This window comes from Bombus fervidus, chromosome 4 (genome assembly GCF_041682495.2).
Source record: "Bombus fervidus isolate BK054 chromosome 4, iyBomFerv1, whole genome shotgun sequence".
NCBI classification, from domain to species: Eukaryota; Metazoa; Arthropoda; class Insecta; order Hymenoptera; family Apidae; genus Bombus; species Bombus fervidus.
Window position 1 is genome coordinate 15,284,095 of NC_091520.1, and position 20,939 is coordinate 15,305,033.

The 20,939-nt window shown below is 39.2% G+C and overlaps 1 protein-coding gene across 3 annotated transcripts in view; it reads right to left on the reverse strand.

Moving 5' to 3' along the window:
- Window positions 1-20,939, reverse strand: part of LOC139986321 (solute carrier organic anion transporter family member 3A1-like) — a 66,572-nt gene that overhangs the window by 14,806 nt on the left and 30,827 nt on the right. For all 3 annotated transcript variants that reach the window (XM_072001549.1, XM_072001546.1, XM_072001548.1), the window contains exons 2-3: window positions 4,266-4,573; window positions 413-613 (exon numbers count right to left, since the gene is read on the reverse strand). In XM_072001549.1, the coding sequence (XP_071857650.1) occupies window positions 413-613; window positions 4,266-4,477 (413 nt within the window). In that variant the 5' untranslated portion in view covers window positions 4,478-4,573. The remainder of the gene's footprint in view (window positions 1-412; window positions 614-4,265; window positions 4,574-20,939) is intronic.

A 20,939-nucleotide genomic window follows, 5' to 3' on the forward strand; every position in this document is an offset into this window, starting at 1 on the left:
CTTTGAAACTACGACACTGAAAAGAAGATATAACTGCGTTTGTCTGCTTACTATTCGATAATTTCTCCGATATTGAAAGATGAAAACGATTCCTATAGAACGAGCGAGATTCTTTGACGTTTTCCATGCGTCGTTCGAGTCAAGTGATACAACTCAAGTTCAAGCCAGTCAAATGTTACAATTTTCATTTATTATACATACTGATAAATATAATAATAAAGAATATTTATATTCTGATAATAGAAATACGAGTATTGTACATGTCTTTCTCCATATACTGTTCTCATAGATTCGCTAGTTCCTAACAGTTCCTAGTAACAGCGATGTTAATTACCGCATCACAACGTTATTTTTTAACAAGATCCGCAACAAAATGAGTATACCTCGCGTTGTATGCGTCAGTTATACTCACCTATGGTCCACGAGGCCAGAACTGGGATTTCTACTGTGACACCTGATGACGGTGTCGTGAGTCAGTCTGCTACCGGTTGCCTGCAGTGGATCTGTGGTTTCGTCGGTTCCCGTGGCCGCACTCTCCGCGTACAGCCCAGTCATAGCGTACATGCTTTCGTTCCTTCGATGTCCGGCATGGTAATTGCTGCCAGACTCGGACCTGGAAATGCGATAGACGATCAACGTGTAATTTGGAAGTGATCCATTAAGCTTCCACTCTTGTTCTTGTTGACCTCGATAAAGCGGCCATCCAATCGTCCGCTACATACGTTGCAAATTAAGTGTCCAGGTCTGGCGTTGTTGCGTACAAGATCAAGGATTCAGGAATTAGTCAGGAATTCTTCACGAACGATTAGGAATTGAGAATTTCTTCTTTCTTTTCTTTTTTCTAAGGACGACTCATAAGGCGACAAAATACGTAAATGAGTGAATCGAGTAAATTTCATTGGAAGTTTCGGTTTTACTTTCTTTAAACAGGTTTAAGTTGATAGTCGTAATAATTGTGATAATTAATCGTCGACTAACTTTATTCGTTTTATGTTTAGAAAATAAAATAATTGTCGGATGACTTTGTCTCTCGTCGTATTTATCTTGCGCGTCGAATTTACGATGGTTCGACCATTCGATCAAAAGATACGGGTCTTCTTTTCGGAAAGCTTCTCGATAACTCTGTTTCGATTTGGCTTGTCAATGGACTGGCAAATTTCTAGATTTTATATCTAAAGTGTTTCATACTTTTATCGAAATAGACGAGGAAATTCTGAATGGCATCGACAATACTGGTAGCAGATACCTCGCAATTTATTCCTATCGAGATGCGAATCTTCGATACAGTTCCGGCTGCAACTCGTGTGATTTCTATCGACTTTGATGTTTATTTTAGCTGATCGATGGAAAGAAACGCGTAAGCTTTCGCGAGTATCTATTTCCGTACAATCGTCGATGATTCGATCGATCGCAGTGAAATCTGAAGTCATCGTTGTAAGATCATCGTGGATCATTAGCATATGAGCACGCCAAAGTTCTCGGATGTTTCTCAGTTAAAAGTCAAGAGCAGATCGCAAGGAGAGGCAGCGAAGGTCAATTAGATCTTTCTACTTCCTCCATTTTTCATGAGGTTAAATTTGAAGATCGATGATTTACGTCACTTTCAATTTAGAACGAACCAAGAACATTTGCAACGAGGCTCGCGTGAGATTATGAAATTTGGAAAACTATACGAGTCTCTTCGATGAGAATGAAAATTGATAGCGATGAACGAAAACTACGGAATATTTGTTACTTGCACTTGTCGTACTTTAATATTAATCCTTCCAGTATTAAAAAAAAATGTATTCCAACATTACAACTGTTCGAATTTTTAAAGCAACCTCTTTCCGAAAGTTACAAAATTCAATGTCAATGATTTCAAGCGACGACGAATCAACATCAATAACGAGCTACTAAAATCGCGTACGTTTCTACTTTGTAAAAACGTTTCGAATCTTTTATTGACAGTTTCCTCGCGACAGTTTCAAACGACAGATTAAAGGAAACATCAATTACAACCTTTTATGAAAAGACATTTACCTTCTGATTTAGGAAAAATGTTGATAATTGTACTAAAAATAAATATCAATTTACTGTCCTTTCTATAAAGCAGCTTCTACATTTCCAATACACATTTGAGAAAGTTCTATTCGTTGGATATAAAAACGACAAAATGGGTAATCGTAGATCAAAAATAAATTCCTGTTTACCATTTACGCTACCTTTGCGAAACTTTCGATCGGTAGGTTAAAAAAGTATCGATCGGTTACCCTTCGGCTGTCTGAACGAACCTTTAAAGGTAGAGTTATCGTAATATGGACAAGTTAATTTTATTTTTAGTAGCCGATGAGTAATTAACTCCTAACGATAAAAATAGCGTTTGTCGCCGAAACAATCGAGAAGGGTTAACCCCGAGAGAGGAGTTTCTGCGCTGATCAACGTAAATAGCGAACGATTGGGCTACCTTAGCACCCTGGACTCCTGAATAAGGTTTCATTATCTACGTTGCATCTTGCTCTCGATACATAGGCAAAATTTAATTAAAACCAAACGCGCAGTTTATAAACAGAAAATGAACAAGAGGATCGAACTCATATACCTAAACGTACACTGCTCGAGACAAGTAATAATACGGTAGAAAATAGCTAGGAATATTCGAAGATAGTAAATGAAAGGAATATTTGAAAAAATTTAATTAGAAACTCTTTCGAGGAAATAAAAAAAAAAAAAAAAAAGAAAAATAAAAAGGAGTGAAATTTTCTCTTAATTTTGAGGTTTGCGGTCTGAGCCTCGTACAACAGGAAATTCATATGGTATAACTCGGAGAACGTTATACGGTATACTATATACTTGTGGTAAGTATAAGCAATAATCTTAGACATAATAAAACGCGAATACCGCAGGACAGGAAGTCGGTTGCGTGGTCGCAGGCGCAATTTCTCGGTTCCTGTCTTGTTAACGAACAAGAAAGGGAGAAGACAAACAGAATCCTGGAAGCCCCTGAACGCCGAACCTCTACTTATCTAAACATTACACGCAGAGCTCCAGTCGGAGGATCATATTACTTTACAACCTAACAAGAACCTTCCCCCGTGTTATTTGAATTTTTTTCGCCCCATCTATGGGGATAGCTCTGCCATACCAGCGCCTGCAAAAAAATCCATATCCACGTCTATGGTTTTCTCTGATTTAAACATTAACCCTTCGAGCGGTCCAAGGATACGCGAGCTTATACTGCAATACCTGCTTATACCACTGCATTTTAGCATAGGTGGCAACGAGGCACCTGTGTTTTCTAGTTTCCGCTTGTCGTTGCTGCTGCTTCTTTGAAAGAAAAAATGAAAACAGCGAGAATATTTTATGCGGAAATAGTCGATGAATTGTCAAAAATAATTATGCGTAAACGACAGCCATCGTGTCGCAATCCTTGACGAAAAAAAGGTAGACGAAAGGTATGGAGAACGAAAGTTTTCCATAGGTCTAACGGTGTTGTGTAAATATACGATGTATCGCTGGATGTGTGGTGCAAAGATCATCAAAGGGGGAAGGAATCAAAGGGGATTGTAGATGCAGCGACGGATTGAAAACACGAACGGACGAGGGGCCTTCGTTTACGAGAGAATCGAGTTTGGAAACTTCTCAGGTTGGCGCGTATTTAAATTTCGATGGGACAGAGTAATGGGAAAACGGTGATAAGCCGATGAGCAATGTAATAAAAATGATAATAAAGAGACTGCCTTTTTAATATTAAAAAGTCTTAAAATTGATAGAAACGTTAGCGCTGTTGAAAGTTCAACAATTGAAATTTAAACTTTCAGTCGTTTTAAAGAGTCTGGTTATGCGTCTACTTATTTAAATCACAACGTACGATTTCACCGTCGAAGAATAAAGACTAATCAAAATTCGGGCGAAAGATTCGATCGATAAGAGTTCGCCTAAACAGGCTCCGAGTCCCTGTTCAAAAATAAAACCACGTCTACCGTTTCAAATAATTGTCTCATGAAGGTAAAACCTAGAAGTCTTATAACAAGCGTGAGAATTCACACCCGTAGACCCTGAAAAGCGGTTTTTCCACCGCGTTCTTCCAACGAAAGGCAAGGTCACCTGTATATTACATTAGACTCGCAAGAAGAAGGGAAGGAAAGGGTATTAAGGAAAGAAGAAAGAAAAGAAAAAAAGGAGAAAAAAGGAGAGAGGAGAGAAAGGAGCTGAGACTCTCGACGTGGACGAAGGTAAGCAGCAGAGAGGGCAGGCAAGGTAGAGTTCGAAAAGGCGAAAATCACCTTTTGTGGCCGAAACCACCGCCGCTGCTCTCGTTCCTCTTGTGGCCACTCTCGGATCGTTTGTAGCCAAAGGCACTGGATATGCTCTCGGCGCGTTTGTGACCGCTCTCCGAGCGTTTGTGGCCGATAAAACCGCCACCGGATTCGGTGCGTTTGTGGGTGAACATGCTCGAGCTCGAGCCGTTCCTCTTGTGCCCGCTGGTGGACGCCATTTCTTCCTTGTCCGCCACTTCTTCGCGGCCCTCGGCTTCCTTTCTACCAAGATCGTTGAATTACGGCTCAGCCGGCGACATTTTCGAACGAGTTGCCTGAAACCAAACCGATAATTCTCTGGTTAGCTTATTGCTCGATTTTATTCTCCATTTACTCCAATTCCCATTGATGGATTTCGGGAAATTTCGTTCGATGAAGGTTTCGATATTTCGTCCCAAATTCTCTAGGATTCTGAGATATAATTTTAGGTGCACTTACTTTTATGGGAATATTTATAAATAATTTTGACGTATATTCTTTATCGTATATATTTACGTGCCACTTACCACGCTATAAAAAATTTATTTATAATCTTTACTGTATAAAAATCGTTTTCTTTTTTTATGGAAATACGAAGAAAGGCCATAGGCTATTCGATTATCATTGCGTTTGTTATTAGCGTCATATAACGTATGACGTTCTAGGGTAACACGATATAAAATTAATTTTAGACTTGCATGATTAACCGATTGGTTGAGTTAAACAAAAAAGTTATTGCATATGACAAAAACATAGGTGTATTTTGAATGTTTCAAAATCTGTACTAAATGAAGAATTAATTATATGACTGGAATGAGAATCGCTAATAAGAAATACAAAAAAAAACAGAACAGAACTGCGTTCTTCCGTAACAACCGCGATGATTTACTAAACCGGTGGAGAACGATGAACGCTCTAGTTAAACTAAATTAAGAGAAACAAAGTTTTCAGTACTTGGAAATTCTAACGACGTCACATCGCTCGTCTGTCTGCTGAACCTAACGCGACGAAGATTGTCGCGAACAAAGGAAACTCGTGACGTCTGATAAAAAGAAACCACGCTGTAACGATATCATCCTGTTTTTATTCCCTTTATCTATGGCTTCGTTTCGAAACGGCGCGCCACTAGTACTCTACTCTTTATTTTAAAGTCTATTTATCGAAACTATTCCGTTAGAAATACAAAGGTAGCGAATAGCGACGCATCGTCGAGGAATACGAAATCCCAGCGACCGTTTCGTCGGTCGTTTCGTCTCGTGTGCATATTATACGTCCAAGTTGCGCGCCAAAGTTTATCGCTGGGAACAGTTTTGCTCGTCGCACGATGTCGCAGCAGAGAGAACAGCAGATACAGTTATACCGGCGCTGCCTTCGTTAACGAAGATGACAGCGTTTCTACTTGTGAGCGAGCTCGCGTTGTTGAACGGCCCTGACCTTACCAGAAGCAGGTTCGTTGAACTGTTGAATACAGAGATGTCAATTGATCGTATGATCGCGTCGACACGTGGATTTCCCTCCTTCAATGCCTCGTCTAGGTTTTATTTATATATATATATATAAACGATCAAATTAAATCGATAGTCGCTTCGTTAGTAGGCCGTGGCTTCTGCCCATGTGGTGGAAAATAGACGCGTGCAGTGGCTCGCCAAAGTATTCCAACACTTGCGGATATTTTTTATGAATATACATACATACGTGTGTGTCATATATGTAATATTTTAAAATTTTCTCAGTATACTACAGCGAGATTCAACCATCCAAATTATACGTATGTTGGTCAAATATGAGAAAGATTTGAAATTTTAGAACGAGATTAAACTGTTAGCTGTTGCGACCTGTTTGAAAACTTGTGCCGAAAATGTGTCGCAGAAAGTAAGCGACGATAGAAAACATACTCGTCGAACACAGAGTATTCGTGGCTGTTATAATATAGAATTAAGTTGTAACGAAAGGACCGTTTTATTTTTTAATTTTATTAACGATAGGGCTCGTCGTAAGGCAAAATATCGCCGTTTCTTCGTGACGAGTATACTCGTCAAAAACAGTTCTGGTTAACATCTCTGTTCGGAAAAAATTTGTTGCGTATGTCGAGCGACCGTTCGCGGTAGCATCTTCGCGAATTTCCCTATTTTGAAATTTGTATCCCTTACGATTTTTAGTCTTCCTACAAGTTTCCCATTTCTATCTCATTCTTCCGCTTTGTACAAGACAGAAGCTCGTTAAATCAAGCAAATACGATCAAGGGAATACGTGTTCACTTTTCCAGAGATTCAGACTGATTACAACCGTGATATTCTTTGTCTCTATCGTTCGTCAATCTCTTCTTCGTCATTCTCTTTTTTAATTCAACGTGTTCGCTCGTTACGCAATTGGAACGTGTCTAAACGTCTTAAGTATAGAGGAAAGTATTTCATTTTCCAGCATCTCGGACTGCCTTAAACAGCCATAAAATTAATCGACGCGAAACCCAACGTAATTCCACCGAAGCCGAAGAAATCGTAATGTCACTGTTCGCAAACAATTCTATTTTCGCAGATAACCTCGAGCCGAGTAATTCAGTTTGTGATTCCCGAAGTGTCCATCCACAACGAATCGTTGTCGTCCAAGTCGTTTCTGTCGCAAGAGCAACGGGCACCAGACGACGAAAGTTTCGAATTAACTTGTGCAATTAGCTCGTTACGTAAACGGCGTGCGGTTCGTTTCATCGTGGCAGGAATTGATTAATTTGACGCGAATTCTCCAGTTCCGACTTAACGGATTTCCGTGCCGACATCGCGCAACGAATCGTCCTGGAAAATCGGGCAAAATTTCACTCGGATCAGACAGACAAAGCGTAAAAGTACGGAGCGAAATCTTATTTGTCAGTTTGTATTATTCGGCCACGTCCTGTATAAATCGAACGTGGTACGTGTTTTCAAGCTTCGTCGCACGTTCGTCGTCATTTCGGCTTGTACAGTTAACAGTTTTTAGGAATTTCGTCCGCTCTTTGGTTAATTAGACAAAAGGAACGAAAACATTCGTAGAAAAAATCAACTTTGTACGGTATTTTCGTAAATACGAATTTTTAATACAACGATACGAGCACAGAAAGAATCGTTTTACTTTCCTATTTCCGTAACGTTCGCGAATTTCCATTATTATTAAACACTGGCGTGCAGTATGCCGTACAGATTGCACGTGAACGATAAAAACGTGCACCGTTTCTGAACGTCATTTCTGAAACTCTATATATTTTTACCTTTCGGTTATCGAATTTGAATCTTTGAATCCCACGCTTCAACCTTAATTCCTCCGTTGACAACACGAACGTACATGATTGTGAGAAATTAAAATATCCATTGAATCTTTGTTCTTAATTACATCGATAAAACGGTCTAGATCTGGCGAATAATAAGAGACAAGAATTTTCAAATGCTATTTTATTTTAAACTTGCTTATATTAAAAAGACAAAGTAACATCTATATTCCTTATTAATCTCCATCGTAGGCAAAAATTAATCGAACTTGTTCGTTTCAAGTTCGTTTTGTCTGTTCAAGGACTTTCGTAATTCCGATGAAACACGAAAGGCTCGCGATAATTATTTATCAACGGCAAGAGATCGACGACAAATCGATCACCCGTATCATCTACGAATCGACCACGAGACAAACATTCCCAAACGCTATTTCAAACACGTTAGGATACCGTGGTTCAGACATGTTTCGCAAACTAAAAACGTTCGCTTTTAATTAACACTTTGCTGATCGCTTCAACTGAGCGGTTCAACAGCATACGCACGTCCGACAGGTAGCTCAGACGCAGATTCTCCCTGGCGCCAGCTTTCTTTCAGCTTAGACTCTCCAATACCATTCTTTCCGTTCATCGCGAACGGAAAGTTTTTCAAATTGGTATAAAACTGTGAGAGTCTACAAAGCAACGCAACTGACACAACTGAGCAAGGTACTTTAGTACTAAATAACAAATTACTGCTCAAATAATGAGAAATCCAATTAATCGGCTATCGGTCGGTAAAGTACTTCGCGCTTTCGTACTACCATATTTTGGGCTGGCAACTAAGTGATTGCGGATTTTGTCGATATCACGTAATGGCAGAATCCGCAATCACTTAGTTGCTAACCCAATAGCTCCTATCACCGCGTAACGACATCATCACGGGTTGTACAACGAAAAGAGGCGAAACCCTATACTATACTGATCACCGCATGTAAAAAGCAGAGAAAAAATGTGATTGTAATCTGTAAAAGAAAATTTTGCACGAAATATCGAAGAAAGCCAGTCGAGAAGAGGAGCAACGAAATCGTTAGCGTTATTACGTTAATCCCTTAGATCACGCCATCCTGTTATCAACATCCAGCACTCTTTATCCTTTCCACCAGCATGCTCCTCCGAACGTATTAAAAGTATATAGAAAACAGATCGATCGTCGACTAACATGTTAAAAAACAAATTCTCCTGCGTAACAGCGTGCCGATGAACGCGTACAAGCGACGAAGACGCTATTATACAGGCAGCTACGACTTCTCGAAAGTTGACCGTCGCTTCGTTCCTATCCGCGCCAACACACATGGAGCATATTTTTCGCAACGTGTTTTTAGATTATCGACCGGCCACGCCCTTGATTTCGTACCGATGAAAAATTGAAGCGTGGTATACCGTACGTGTAGCATAGGCTCGCTAACGAATTCAAAGTCAGGGATACATCGTAATGATCCGCAGGTATAGCGAGGCACGCGTGCCACCGAGTAGAACCGCATCAGCTGTTGACGCTATATCGACTTCCGGCGAACTTCGGACTGAAATATCATTCATCGGCATTGTGGGATGTAACGCGCGTACATACTTTTGTCAGTCATCGCGTTACGTAAGAACGTAATTTTTATAACAAGCTGATTACGATCGCGATCGAATACGTATCGCATGGATGCGCGTAAAAAGTTTCGTTTGTTTTACGTTCACGATCAAATAGATAGATTTTTAGATTTCACTTTATGTTTGAAATATTCTGACGACGATGCCAATGAATTTTGTAATTAGTTTGGATCGAGTGAAACAGGAGATCCGTTATGCGAATGTTTAGGGAATTTCGGAATGTTTCGACGATCAACATTTCGAGAATGGAAAAATTACGAAATCGAGGAATATCGAAGTGGCAAGTGTAAAAGGGGGGATTTGAAAATTTTTGCAAATTAAAAGGAGCTGTTCGGTATGGCAAAAGCAAGCGCGTCGGCGATTAGAACGGCAATCAGCTGTTGACGGATTCATCGACTTCCGGCCAACTTCATTCTTATATCTTTCATCGACTTTACGGTAAACAGACACGAAGCGATGCGGAAAATTTGTTCGTTGGAACATAACGTAAAACGTTTCAGTTTCTTGTCTTTTATTAATCGCGTTTTAACTGTTTTTTTTTTTTTTTTTCTTTGCATTTTCATTGATTGTATCTTCATCGAGGGAGAGATTCTTAAAATTTCTTTCTCGTTTTCTCGCGTTCTTTTTTCTACTCAGCGCAGGAATTAATTCTTTTAATTCCTCGCTCTTTATTCAATTTTCACCAAATTCTCCGTATTTCTATCGATTTCACTCCGAAGCAGGAAATATCATTCGTCGAATATTATTTTATCTCTCTCTTTGGGTTTCTTTTATTTTAAATATAGCGATGAATTCTACGCTCTCGTTTCCCTTCTCCTACTTTTCTTCGTATTTCGCTCTTATCTTCGTATATTCGTATCTTTATCAGGTGTAGAAGAGGATTTTTCAGCATTTTGTCGAGATAAAGCTAAATTAAACTAAATCCTTTTCCGTATTTAACCATCGAAGAAAGAATACTAAAAACTACGTTTCTCCCTCATTTTTCAATGGCTTTCCACTTTTCTTGCTCTGTTTCTAAAACGTTAACTCTTGATTAATTGGTTCTGTATCTCTCGTCTGGAATAAATTACGAGAATGAGTAACGAGCAAGGAATAAATGCAAAGCAGCGAGTGAGGCGATCGTTAATGTTAAACGAGCTTGTTTAGAGGGAATAAAATAGTTTATGAGACACGATTGACCGATTAAACGGACATGATTGTATAATCTGATGTTTTTTTGACAGGAACTCGGTAATTCAGTCTTGCAGTGAGATTCGACGGTAATGGCCTGTTATGCGAATACATTTACAATCAGATAACGAAAGATAAGAGAAGAAGAATCAACTAATTACGAGTTAATCTTCTTGGTCTCTCTTAATCGATGCTTTACAATTGTATTAATCGCTTTAATGGGTTACCAATACGCTATGGACGTTCATGCAGATGTATATTTTTTACGAACACAGTTGGATAAACGGAATTTATTCGCTGAATGTTCTTTATACTTTGTATATTTTACATTTTTTATATACTTGTATATTTCTTTACATTTTTACATAAATTCATATTTCTATGATAGCAGAAGGAATGGAATTTACACGGATATTTGTTTTAGTCACGAGCTATACTTTGCATATTTTTATATTTTTTACGCACATTTTGATTTCTGCCTTTCCATGAATGCATGGACACCTACAGTCATTGTACAGTTATTGGAAGCCATTCAATCGAGATCATCCAACGAGTTTGGGAAAAAACGATCCGTTTTAAAGTTTATACTTTAATGTCTTTCGGTGTACGTTGGACTTTAACGATACTAAAGGATGAAAAAAAAAAGAAGTATTTTCGATGTTGATACGTTTGAAAAAGTATCAGCAGTTCCTTGAATTTCCGCTTATAAAATCTGTATGCAGGGGAGATGAAATAAACTGAGAAACATTAAGAGGGAAATAAAAATTGCAGGTCTGATAGGATATGCTAGCCAGATGCCATACGCTTTCGATATTAAAGACCTTTTTTTACAACATCGTTTCCAACATTACGCCACGTGCCATTAAAAAGGGTATTTCTCTTTGCGATCGGTTTCTGTGAAATCTGTATTTTGTAAAATTACGATGGAAATATGATGTATAATTTAAAATGTAACGAGGAATATTTTGAAATACGCGAGTTTCATATTTTCTGAGTAAAAAGAGTTAGGTCTTTCAATGCTATGAGAATTTATTATAATCGTTATATATTTGAGAGGGACAAATCAGAAATTCTCTTGATATCGAAACAACTTCCGAGGATGATATTTTTCTTTAATTTGTGAAACTGTTGGTTTAACGATGTTTAACAACGACGGTACTGATAAATGTGACTCGAGCATTAGAAATAAAAGTTGCGAAGCTCCAAATATTCGTAATTTTATTATCCTCTTATATTATCTTATTCTTGTTCAAGTTCTGATAAAATTCGTTAAATATTTAAGAATCTCCAAAAAAAAAAAGTTTTCTGACGTCAATGGTATTCATTACGAGGAATCGTGATAAAATTTTATTTTAAGCACTTCCAGGTACTCTTATTATCCACACAGAGAGTAGAATATTTTTACATAAACTGTATCAACATTTTACAACAGTCGTGCGTCTGTCGACTCAAAGTAAAATTATTTTTCTTTGTCCCATGTTGATAATGTACAAGACCTTGCTTTTATTTAAATCCTTCATACTCGTATATTCTTATCTCTGTTCTGTTCCATCGCGTTTTTACGTACATGCGTTGACATTATGTCTGTAATATAGAATCACGCACGTAAATCAATTGTAAATTGCCGCCATCGGTAAAATCATATTTCCTAAATAGCAGTTTTTATCTCTTAACGAGATTGATTGTTAATACGATGCAGAAACAAGTCGAGTGACACGGATTAAACTTTCCCTCGTTCCCTCATCAAATCTTCGTTACTAAACCACCGTTAGTCGCAAACCCAATTATACACCGTTGATCGCATTATATCTCGAGGTTATACACCTCGTTCTCCTCTAACCTCAAATAGCATTATGGTGTTATGGAGTTACGTATGTACCCGCAAATTCCACCCAACCACACGATTCGTCGTTTCATTCTCCTGGGTTTTTTTTTTCATTTTTTTTTGTGTTTTTTTGTCGTAAAATTAAAAATCGAAGCGACGGGCTCAAGCCTGAAACTGAATTTAAAACCATCGTGAAAAGATTGCATCGACGATTCGTCTACTTTTGTTAGACTTTGATAAAACGTGGAAATAGGAAACGTGGCACGAGAGAGAAATAAAACGGAAGAGATAAATGAAAAAAAGAGAAGTATCCACTAAAATCGTTTTCGCGACTGGAGCAAATTTTCAAAAGAACGAACTGAGCTGAAAACTCGGATAAAACGTTCTCCGCCCTTTCGAACGTCCCTCGTTCTCCCTTTCATCGAATTGTTAAACACACAGCCGAGTGCAAATACATCAACACCGGCGATCGCTGTGTGTTTGCAGCCGCGTCAAAATATCGCAGCGAATAAAGCTGTTACCACGTCCACGTCGTGCCTGTTTCATTTTAGTAACACTTTCCAGCCAGACCGTTAAATTCACCAAACGATCCTCCTTTTATTTATCGACGCTGCGGACGCGTCCGCTGCTCAGATTACGTCGTATTACGCGTATAACTGTTACGTATAGAAGAACGAATTTTGAAAATCCTTTTCGAGTCGCTAATGTGTTCTAAAGGCAATGATTCTTGGTAGGTCGATGCAATCCTTGAAAAAAAGAAACAAAGGCGGGCGAAATGTGATTTTCGACGCAAAACGAACTGCGAGGGGAACAAAATTTCGATCCGAGAATTGAAAGAAAATTTAGTTTTCTAATGAATCGTTGCTCAACTTAAGTCAACATTTTTCCAAGCAAACCAATCGTACGCAAAGATCATAAATTTCGATCGATTATTTTAATCGAATCGCTGATAAACCAATAAATAAATAGCGACGATGATAACAAATTACGCGTACAATTTTAAGCACAACGATGATAGAAATATTTTTATAACAGTCGTATTAGTATGCAACTTGGCATAATACGTTCGCGTTAATTCAGACCAGAGATTCCAAACGAGAGATCCCCTTTGAACGAGGAAACACAAACAATAGTAATGAAACACAGGAATACGCAATTAAAATATTAGGCGATATCGTTTGTCGAGAAACTCGAAGACAGACAGGAGCTTCGATCGCACGAAACAACGATTTTCGATCGGTTACGCCAACATCCTGCGACACTTGCATCGAATTTCTCTGGCTTTTCCCCTCTCTGACGAGAGAAACCTCTTAACAAGAGAAACAATAGCTTTTTTGCGAAATCGAACGAAGGAACGACGCGGCAACGAGACGAACCAGCACTCACAGGTTGAATCCGCCAGGCCAATTTCACCACTTGAATTCTACTCGGTCGAGTAATTTTATCCCAGCAATGGCAGAGGGGAAAAAACGTCCGTCTCTCCAAATGATTTCCGATACATCGTGTATCGAGTTTCCGTGCTTCCACGAAGAGGGAAATTCGTCAATATCTTTGATCGATCGCGGACATTTATTGTATGAGGTTGTCCGAAAAGTTCCTTTCGTTTTATAAAGAAATAATAGACCGTGAACATTCGAACGTCCGCGGGGAAACGCGATCTCGAAGAAGCGCGTCAACGGGAGTCGTAAATTCCCGTTACGATTTGAATAATCGACGCCGCGAATCGATCGATCCCTTATTTCGTTTAAAATAGTAAGAGTGGTTGAACGAATATAACGCTGATATTAACAGGTTGTAATATATATTTTCAAAGATTCAACAACTTCGATGTGATACGATATTACCTATGTGGAATGTCAAACTACGAATGAGTACGACCTGAGACTCGTTTCGTGTTGGCGATTGTGATGATGTATCTTCTGTCGATTGACTGTCTTCGACTTGGCGATTCTGCTGACTTGAATTCTGACTCCTTCTGTTCCCCGAAATGTGTTTTAACTCGAGCTTTGGCTGTTATTCGAATGTTACTGTGAAACAAGTCTAGTTCTGGTTCTGTAGTCCAGAGAACAAGTCTAAAGAACAAATGAAGTTCGTTCTTGTGTTATGACGGAGGAAAGCTCGGGGTGGCTGTGTTTGTTGTATGAAGAAAGCGGATTCCTTGCTCACACTTTTCGTTAGAAAAGCGAGGGTAACGATCCGCGATGCCCATTGGGTATGATCCACGTTTATGAATGAAGATAGGAGGAGGAAGCCTCCTACCAACGTGGCTCGTGGGTAACATTGTTTATGGGAAAAACCAGCTTTTTCCGTTAGGTAGATACTCGCTGTTCTCGTTAGATAACTACCCGCTTTCTCCGTGATTTTTAAAAACGCACAATAAACCTAAGGATTGTTCTAAGAACCAGCCATAAATCGAATAAAGATTCCTGCAAGTTAATAAGATTAAGGTAAAAAGATTCTGTTTATGGTGGTTCCTTAGGTTTATCGAGGATCTGTCTAATGGTGCATGGACCTTTGACGGTCAGACTATGAAGGACGTCGCACGGATCATCTCACGCGACGTAACAAGACGCACAATGTTTTTTGTTTTATGTTTGTTTATTGAATTACACACGAACATAATAATAGAAATAGAACGAAATGGATCATACCTAATGCAATAAAATAGTATAAAACAGAAATTGTTGTTCATCCGTCATCATCTTACGAAACGAAAGGAATTTTTCGGACAACCTAATACTTTGAGATCGTCATTTCGATTATACGTATATCTATGTAGTTTAAATAGTAATCTGCAATTTGTTCGGATAAAATTTCAATCAAACAGACATCTTCCGAGTAATTGCGTTCTACGATACGTTATTTCTCTACATCTCTTTCGACGAATTCATTTCTCCGGGCATAGCGAACTATCAAAGTTCAGAGTTGAATCGTTGCAATCCGAAGAGTTTCGCTGTTGAAAAGCGGCGAATAGAAAGGATCGAAGGTGAAGAAATTTTTAAAGTTCGAGACTGAAAGGTTGAAAACGTAAAACTTGCAGGTTCGAAGATTCGAAGCTCGAAAGCCAAAACGTGAATAATCAATAATCACGAAAGTGGAGAATTCGAAAATTTCGAAATTCGAGAACCAAAAAGCTAAACTATAAACCTGAAAGTTTATATCGTAGGTATTTCTACAGTTCCTTCGTTTGTAGAATTATTTGTTCGTCTGAGAAAGATATATATGTGTCAAGAAACGAAGATTGACGCGTGTAACATCGTTAAAACACAGATAACGCGGCGAAAAGAACAGCGTTTCATAAAATGATTAAGCGTTCGTATGATGTGAATAAACACGGAAAAACGCATGTTTCCGTTCTACGTAAAACGCTGCCGTCACTCTGAGTTTCCATTGAAATAGCGAATTTCATTCTTTGAGAGTTTTCAATGACCAACTGCAGCCAAAACGAACAATGACTAGCTGCAGTTGCCAAAACGCTACAAATACTACGACAGAAAGTTGTAAAGTACGAAAACACGAAAGATCGCTACTGCATGAGCTTTTACAATCATGTTTTTTCCACGTTGTCATTTTAACTTGTGCTTTCGTCTAAAAGTGCACATGCCAACATTGTATCGGATATGTCGAAATATAAGGACTCGGATTATACGAATGAAACGTACCAGAAATACTTACGACTTGAAATATTCGAATAAAAATTCTCGATTATGTTAATAAAACTTATAGCGAAACTAAAGACAAGAGGTACACAAAAAAATATGCGAAAAAAGGAAAAGGAACCAACCTCACTTTTATATATTTTACAAGAAATCATTCAAGTTTCCAAAAATGATAGCTCTAGCGATTAAATTGAATTAATTTCAAATGCGGATAGAACGTGAACGTGACTTAAAAATCTAGCTATCTTCTCTGTGCGTCAAACTTTTGCTAAAAGAATTTTTCGAACTATTTTTATTGCTTGGCTCGTAAATAAGAAAAAAGATCCACGAAATAAGAAAATAAAAGCTCTTCTGCATTGGAAGTCTGAATAAAAGTAATCAAAGGTTTTCTATACAAATTTCCATATAGTTTCCTAATAAAATTTCCAACGCAGACGAAGTTTTATTTCATTTTCTTTTAACTTGGCTGAATTTAATCGAGTTTTGTTAATTTTGAACAAACAAGTACCAATTATATTCAACGTTATAATATTAGAATAGCGTTCGACGATGCGAATCTCGTACGCGCACACAGCCGAGCAAAAAATAAAGTGAAAGTACAGCTGGCAATTTTCGTTGCTAACAAATTAGAATAATGCACAACCTCGTAACAATGTCTATTCAATATTGTTCGTCCGACAAGAGGCTAATTACGAATTACTCTCACGCCACCAGTCCTGACCTAATAATCTTGCGATCTTAGACCCTCGGAAACGTCGCGCCGCCGCGACGTAACCGGAAGAGGAGCAATGAACTGCAGGTCGTACCGTTAAAGAATTAACCGAGCCGTCGTTTTTCGGCCATCGTTATTCATCGCTACACGGATTACCAGTTACAACCTTTCTCTTTTGCTAGGAGAACAAAAATGGGAACGAATTTATTCATCATCTACGTACGAACAAAGGCGCGCGCAAGAAATATGTCAATTTAATTCTTCAATGATGTAAATTACTATGAATCGTTCGAACAGCTGGCATGTATAAAACGATGGGTAAAAATAAAAAAAAAAAAAAATAAAAAAGAGAAAGAATGAAATTTCTTGAAACGTTTTACTAGTCCCTTTTGTGCGATTAATTATATTCCGGATCTTATCATTTTGACAGACACGATGGTGTAGTAACAAGATTAATTACGGTATTAAATTAGCTTAGAATAAAATTAAATCGAGTTAAATGAACGTAAAACATGTATAGGCGATGTATTGTTCAAATATCTAGAGAACTATTCTACGTATTAGATGGACGTTTTAGAAGAGCAAACTTTAAGAAATTCTATATTGCACTAGCGTCTTTTCTCAGGCATTCCTCTACATTCTACATTACCACACACAGCAGAAACGTTTGATCACGTTGCATCATGGCCTTGTATCGAGTTCACGCGATTTCCTCTATTCGTTCTAACTGCTAGGAGTGGTTAACATTTCTTTCTATATATATATATATGTAACAAAAAATTCAAGCATCGTCGCTATATAGAAAAAACATTTAACCTCTTGACATATAAATGTTTCGTCGATTTACTAACTTTTTACAATAACCACTACAAAAGATGAAAGTATATCTTTTATAATACATATATATATATACATATCGTAGCGCAAGGTAGCTCGAGTACATAGTAACGAATGAACAAAATAATCGATAGACTAAGAACAATCTGGGCATGTGCGTTAACTTTAATTGTATTTAGACACCCTTCAACCAAACTTACTTTTGGCAACAAGGCCCTTCTTTGCATTCAACGATACAATGGCCTCGCCATATCTTGGCCCGACTATACGAAACAATCGACGAAGGAGTTAGCCAGGCAGGCTAAAACATTTTTCCCCGTAACCCAGTTCCTTGTGTTGTGCACCCGGCAACCAAGTCGATCCATTATTCCCGCGGCACGGGCCGGTATCACGACATCCGGCGTCGTCTCTGATCGCGCTTTTTCGCGACGACGATCATCGCGAGTTCGCAGAACGAGAGATCAATTTCAGCTACGTCGTTGTAATTCTCATTTGATCGCACCAAGCAACAACGTCAGCACGGTAAAAAGATCAAGAAATCCGAATAGATTGAAACTTTCGTTTATTTAATTTTTTGGACGAAACGAATGATTAATAAGCTTTACCCTAAATTTTATCCTGTAGATTCTCGTTTGCTCGCAATAAGGAACAACGTTGGCATTGCGATAAGACCAAGAGACCGAATAAATTGAAATTTCCGTCTACGTAATCGTTTAGACGAAGCGGATAATTACTATCTCTATCCTTCTCCCAACTCTAAATCTCATTGTCTAAATTCTCAGTTGTTGGCGATAAGGAAGGACGTTGACACGGTGAAAAGTCGAAAAATCCGAACAAGTTGAAATTCTCATCCGCGTAACTGCTTAAACGAACCAGATAATTAATAACTCTATCCTTTTCCCAACTCTAAATTTCAGTCTCTAGATTCTCGTTTGCTCGCGCCAAGACATAACGTTGACATAGTCACACGACTGATAAAAAAACGACTGAATAGAAATTTTCATCCACGTTGCATTTCCGCGCGGCGTCGTTGGAGCGTGGGCCCGTGGACGAAACGCTGACCTAGTGCCCAACCCATCGTCGGCTGCTTGAAGACCTTCCAGCACGCGACGGACCATTCGATCCCCGGGTGCACACGTGAGGATGGATGGACGGATAGCGAGCATGGCTCGTTACACCGTACCACAGCGCGATAGAGGCGTCGCGGCGCGCGGCCTCCGCGATATCGCGTCGCTGCTCGCCGTCCGCCGATCGATAGCTGGCGCGCAATCGGCCCCCAGGTCCGATACGTCGATCGAGGGACGTGCAACCGCGACCTTTCCTCCACCCGCGTGATCAAATTCAAACTCAGAATCGAGCAATTAAACTTGCATGAATTTGACGCTGTTGCATAGAATGCAGTTGATTTGTTTTTCCTTTATCTATCTGGACATCGACGCGACGCGAGTGTACGTGTGTTTCTTGGTGTTCGCTTTAGGTCCACTAGAGAAGACTTTATTCGCGTGTTGGAACGTTTTCATACATTTTTCATTCCTATGCATCTTTCTATACGATTGTACGTTTGTTAAAAATACTCGGACGAACTGTCGTACGGTGTTATACGTTTACCAAAGACACTTACACGCTATGAAATAATTGATCCGAAAGCCCCAAATCACCACGTTCCCATACGATTCTCGTCGAAGAATCAAAATTTCACAATCTCGATAATTTCCTCCAATTCGAACGAATACCTGGAACATACCGAAACGATTCGCCTCGCAAAACCGTTGATCACGCGAAAACCTCCAACCTATCCTTTCACTGTGCCAAACCGCACCGACGCTACAAAACCAAAATTCCACGCGACACGACCTCGTCGTACCCAATTTCACAAGCGTATCGAGCACACCGCAAACCTGAAAGGCCCGCCGCGTAAAACCATCGGCGGCGATTAATCATCGAGAACCGCGAGGCTTATCGACAAACAGGAAGCTAATAAATTCGAAACGACACGGTTAATTGAATCCATGGTGGATCGAAGGCCGCAGGGCGGAAAAGAAGACGGGAAGCGGCCGGTGGTGAATTCGCGATGCCCGCTTTTGTGGCTCCTGTGAACAGAATCGGGCAGTGTAGGTTCGCCGCGTGTCACCGGCCGATTCACTGCTGCACAATGCCGTACACGCCAAGAATCGCGCCGCCCACCTTCGTGACGTTGGATTGTTTGTCGGGTGAAATGGCAAAAACGGGGAAGGCTCCGACGGGCAACTTGGATAGCTGCTCGCGATTCGGCCGCTTCCATTGAAATCTAACGTCGTTCGAGTGATCGAAGAGCTCGTGGATTAGAGGCTGGATCTGGACATTCGGTGGCCATTTGTGGTTTTCAAATTGATTCGTTTCCAGTGTCCTCTTTTTTCCTTGGCTGGCTGAAGGAGTTCGATTTTCGTGGAATTCTTCTTGCGGAGGAGCAGCATGATATTCGATCGAAATGGAAGACAAATCGAATTTTCTTTACACAGGGAAATTATTTTCCTCGACGATGTTTTTACGACGTTACGTGCAAGCGGCGATGTCGACGAATTACAACGATAATGTTCGTTAGTAACTTAGTTTAGAATTTAATAGGCAACTGTGCAAGGCGTATGTAGCCGAGGCATTTTACCTTCTACTTCTCTGCGTCCATTTAATTTTGCGATATTTGATTGAAAACGATCTTTGTCATTTTTTCTTCTGTCGGAAGAAAACTGCGGATTTCTGTGAACGTGGATCTTACAATTTGGTAATTTACTTGTCCGTAGAAATAAATTATCGCAGGAAACGAGCTCCGATGATAAATTTCTTTCAACAGATGGTCGTGATGGAGGTATTTATCGATATATGGTAGAGTGGCAATAAGAAGCGTAATGCGAATAAAAATCGCGAGACTTTCAGACTTTCAGACTTGGTACGCTAGAAGTTTTAGATGCGTGAGAGATATAAATGTCTCGAGTGTTGAGCTTCAATTTTCAATATTAGCTCGTACTGAAACCGATACCACTTGAGAAATAGGACGTAAAATATGCGAAACGGTATCATTTTGGCAACTCTCCCGTACCATGCATCGCATCGCATTTGCGTTGATGGCTATCACTCTAAATAATTTGTCCGTCTATTCCCTGAAATGTAATATATTTCCTCCGAAGTATTTTTACTTATACGAATTTTCCCTTACAAAGAATCCATTTATCCGAACGTTGATTTTCAAATTGAAGTTCTAAACGACAAATTATATATTTTCAAATATATTTGCTTTTCATTCGCGGTAAGAGCGTGCTTATGAATCAACGCGATAAGCGCATAGCGTCTAGTACATGTTTAGTGGTAGCTGACTTGACTGTAAATGGATCGCATTATTTTAATCTGCATTAAAAATTTGTATCTTCAATCTGGGTTCCTAGCTATTGTTGCATACTTATAAATGTGTGATCTATTAGATGTTAAACGTTAGGTTGAGAAAAATTTCATCCAGTTTCTCCCGTGAGTTATACTTTTATCCGCATATTTTCAGGTATATGATATTTATTTTGCTCGACTACCGATATTATTATAAAAATCTCTTTATACAATCTCC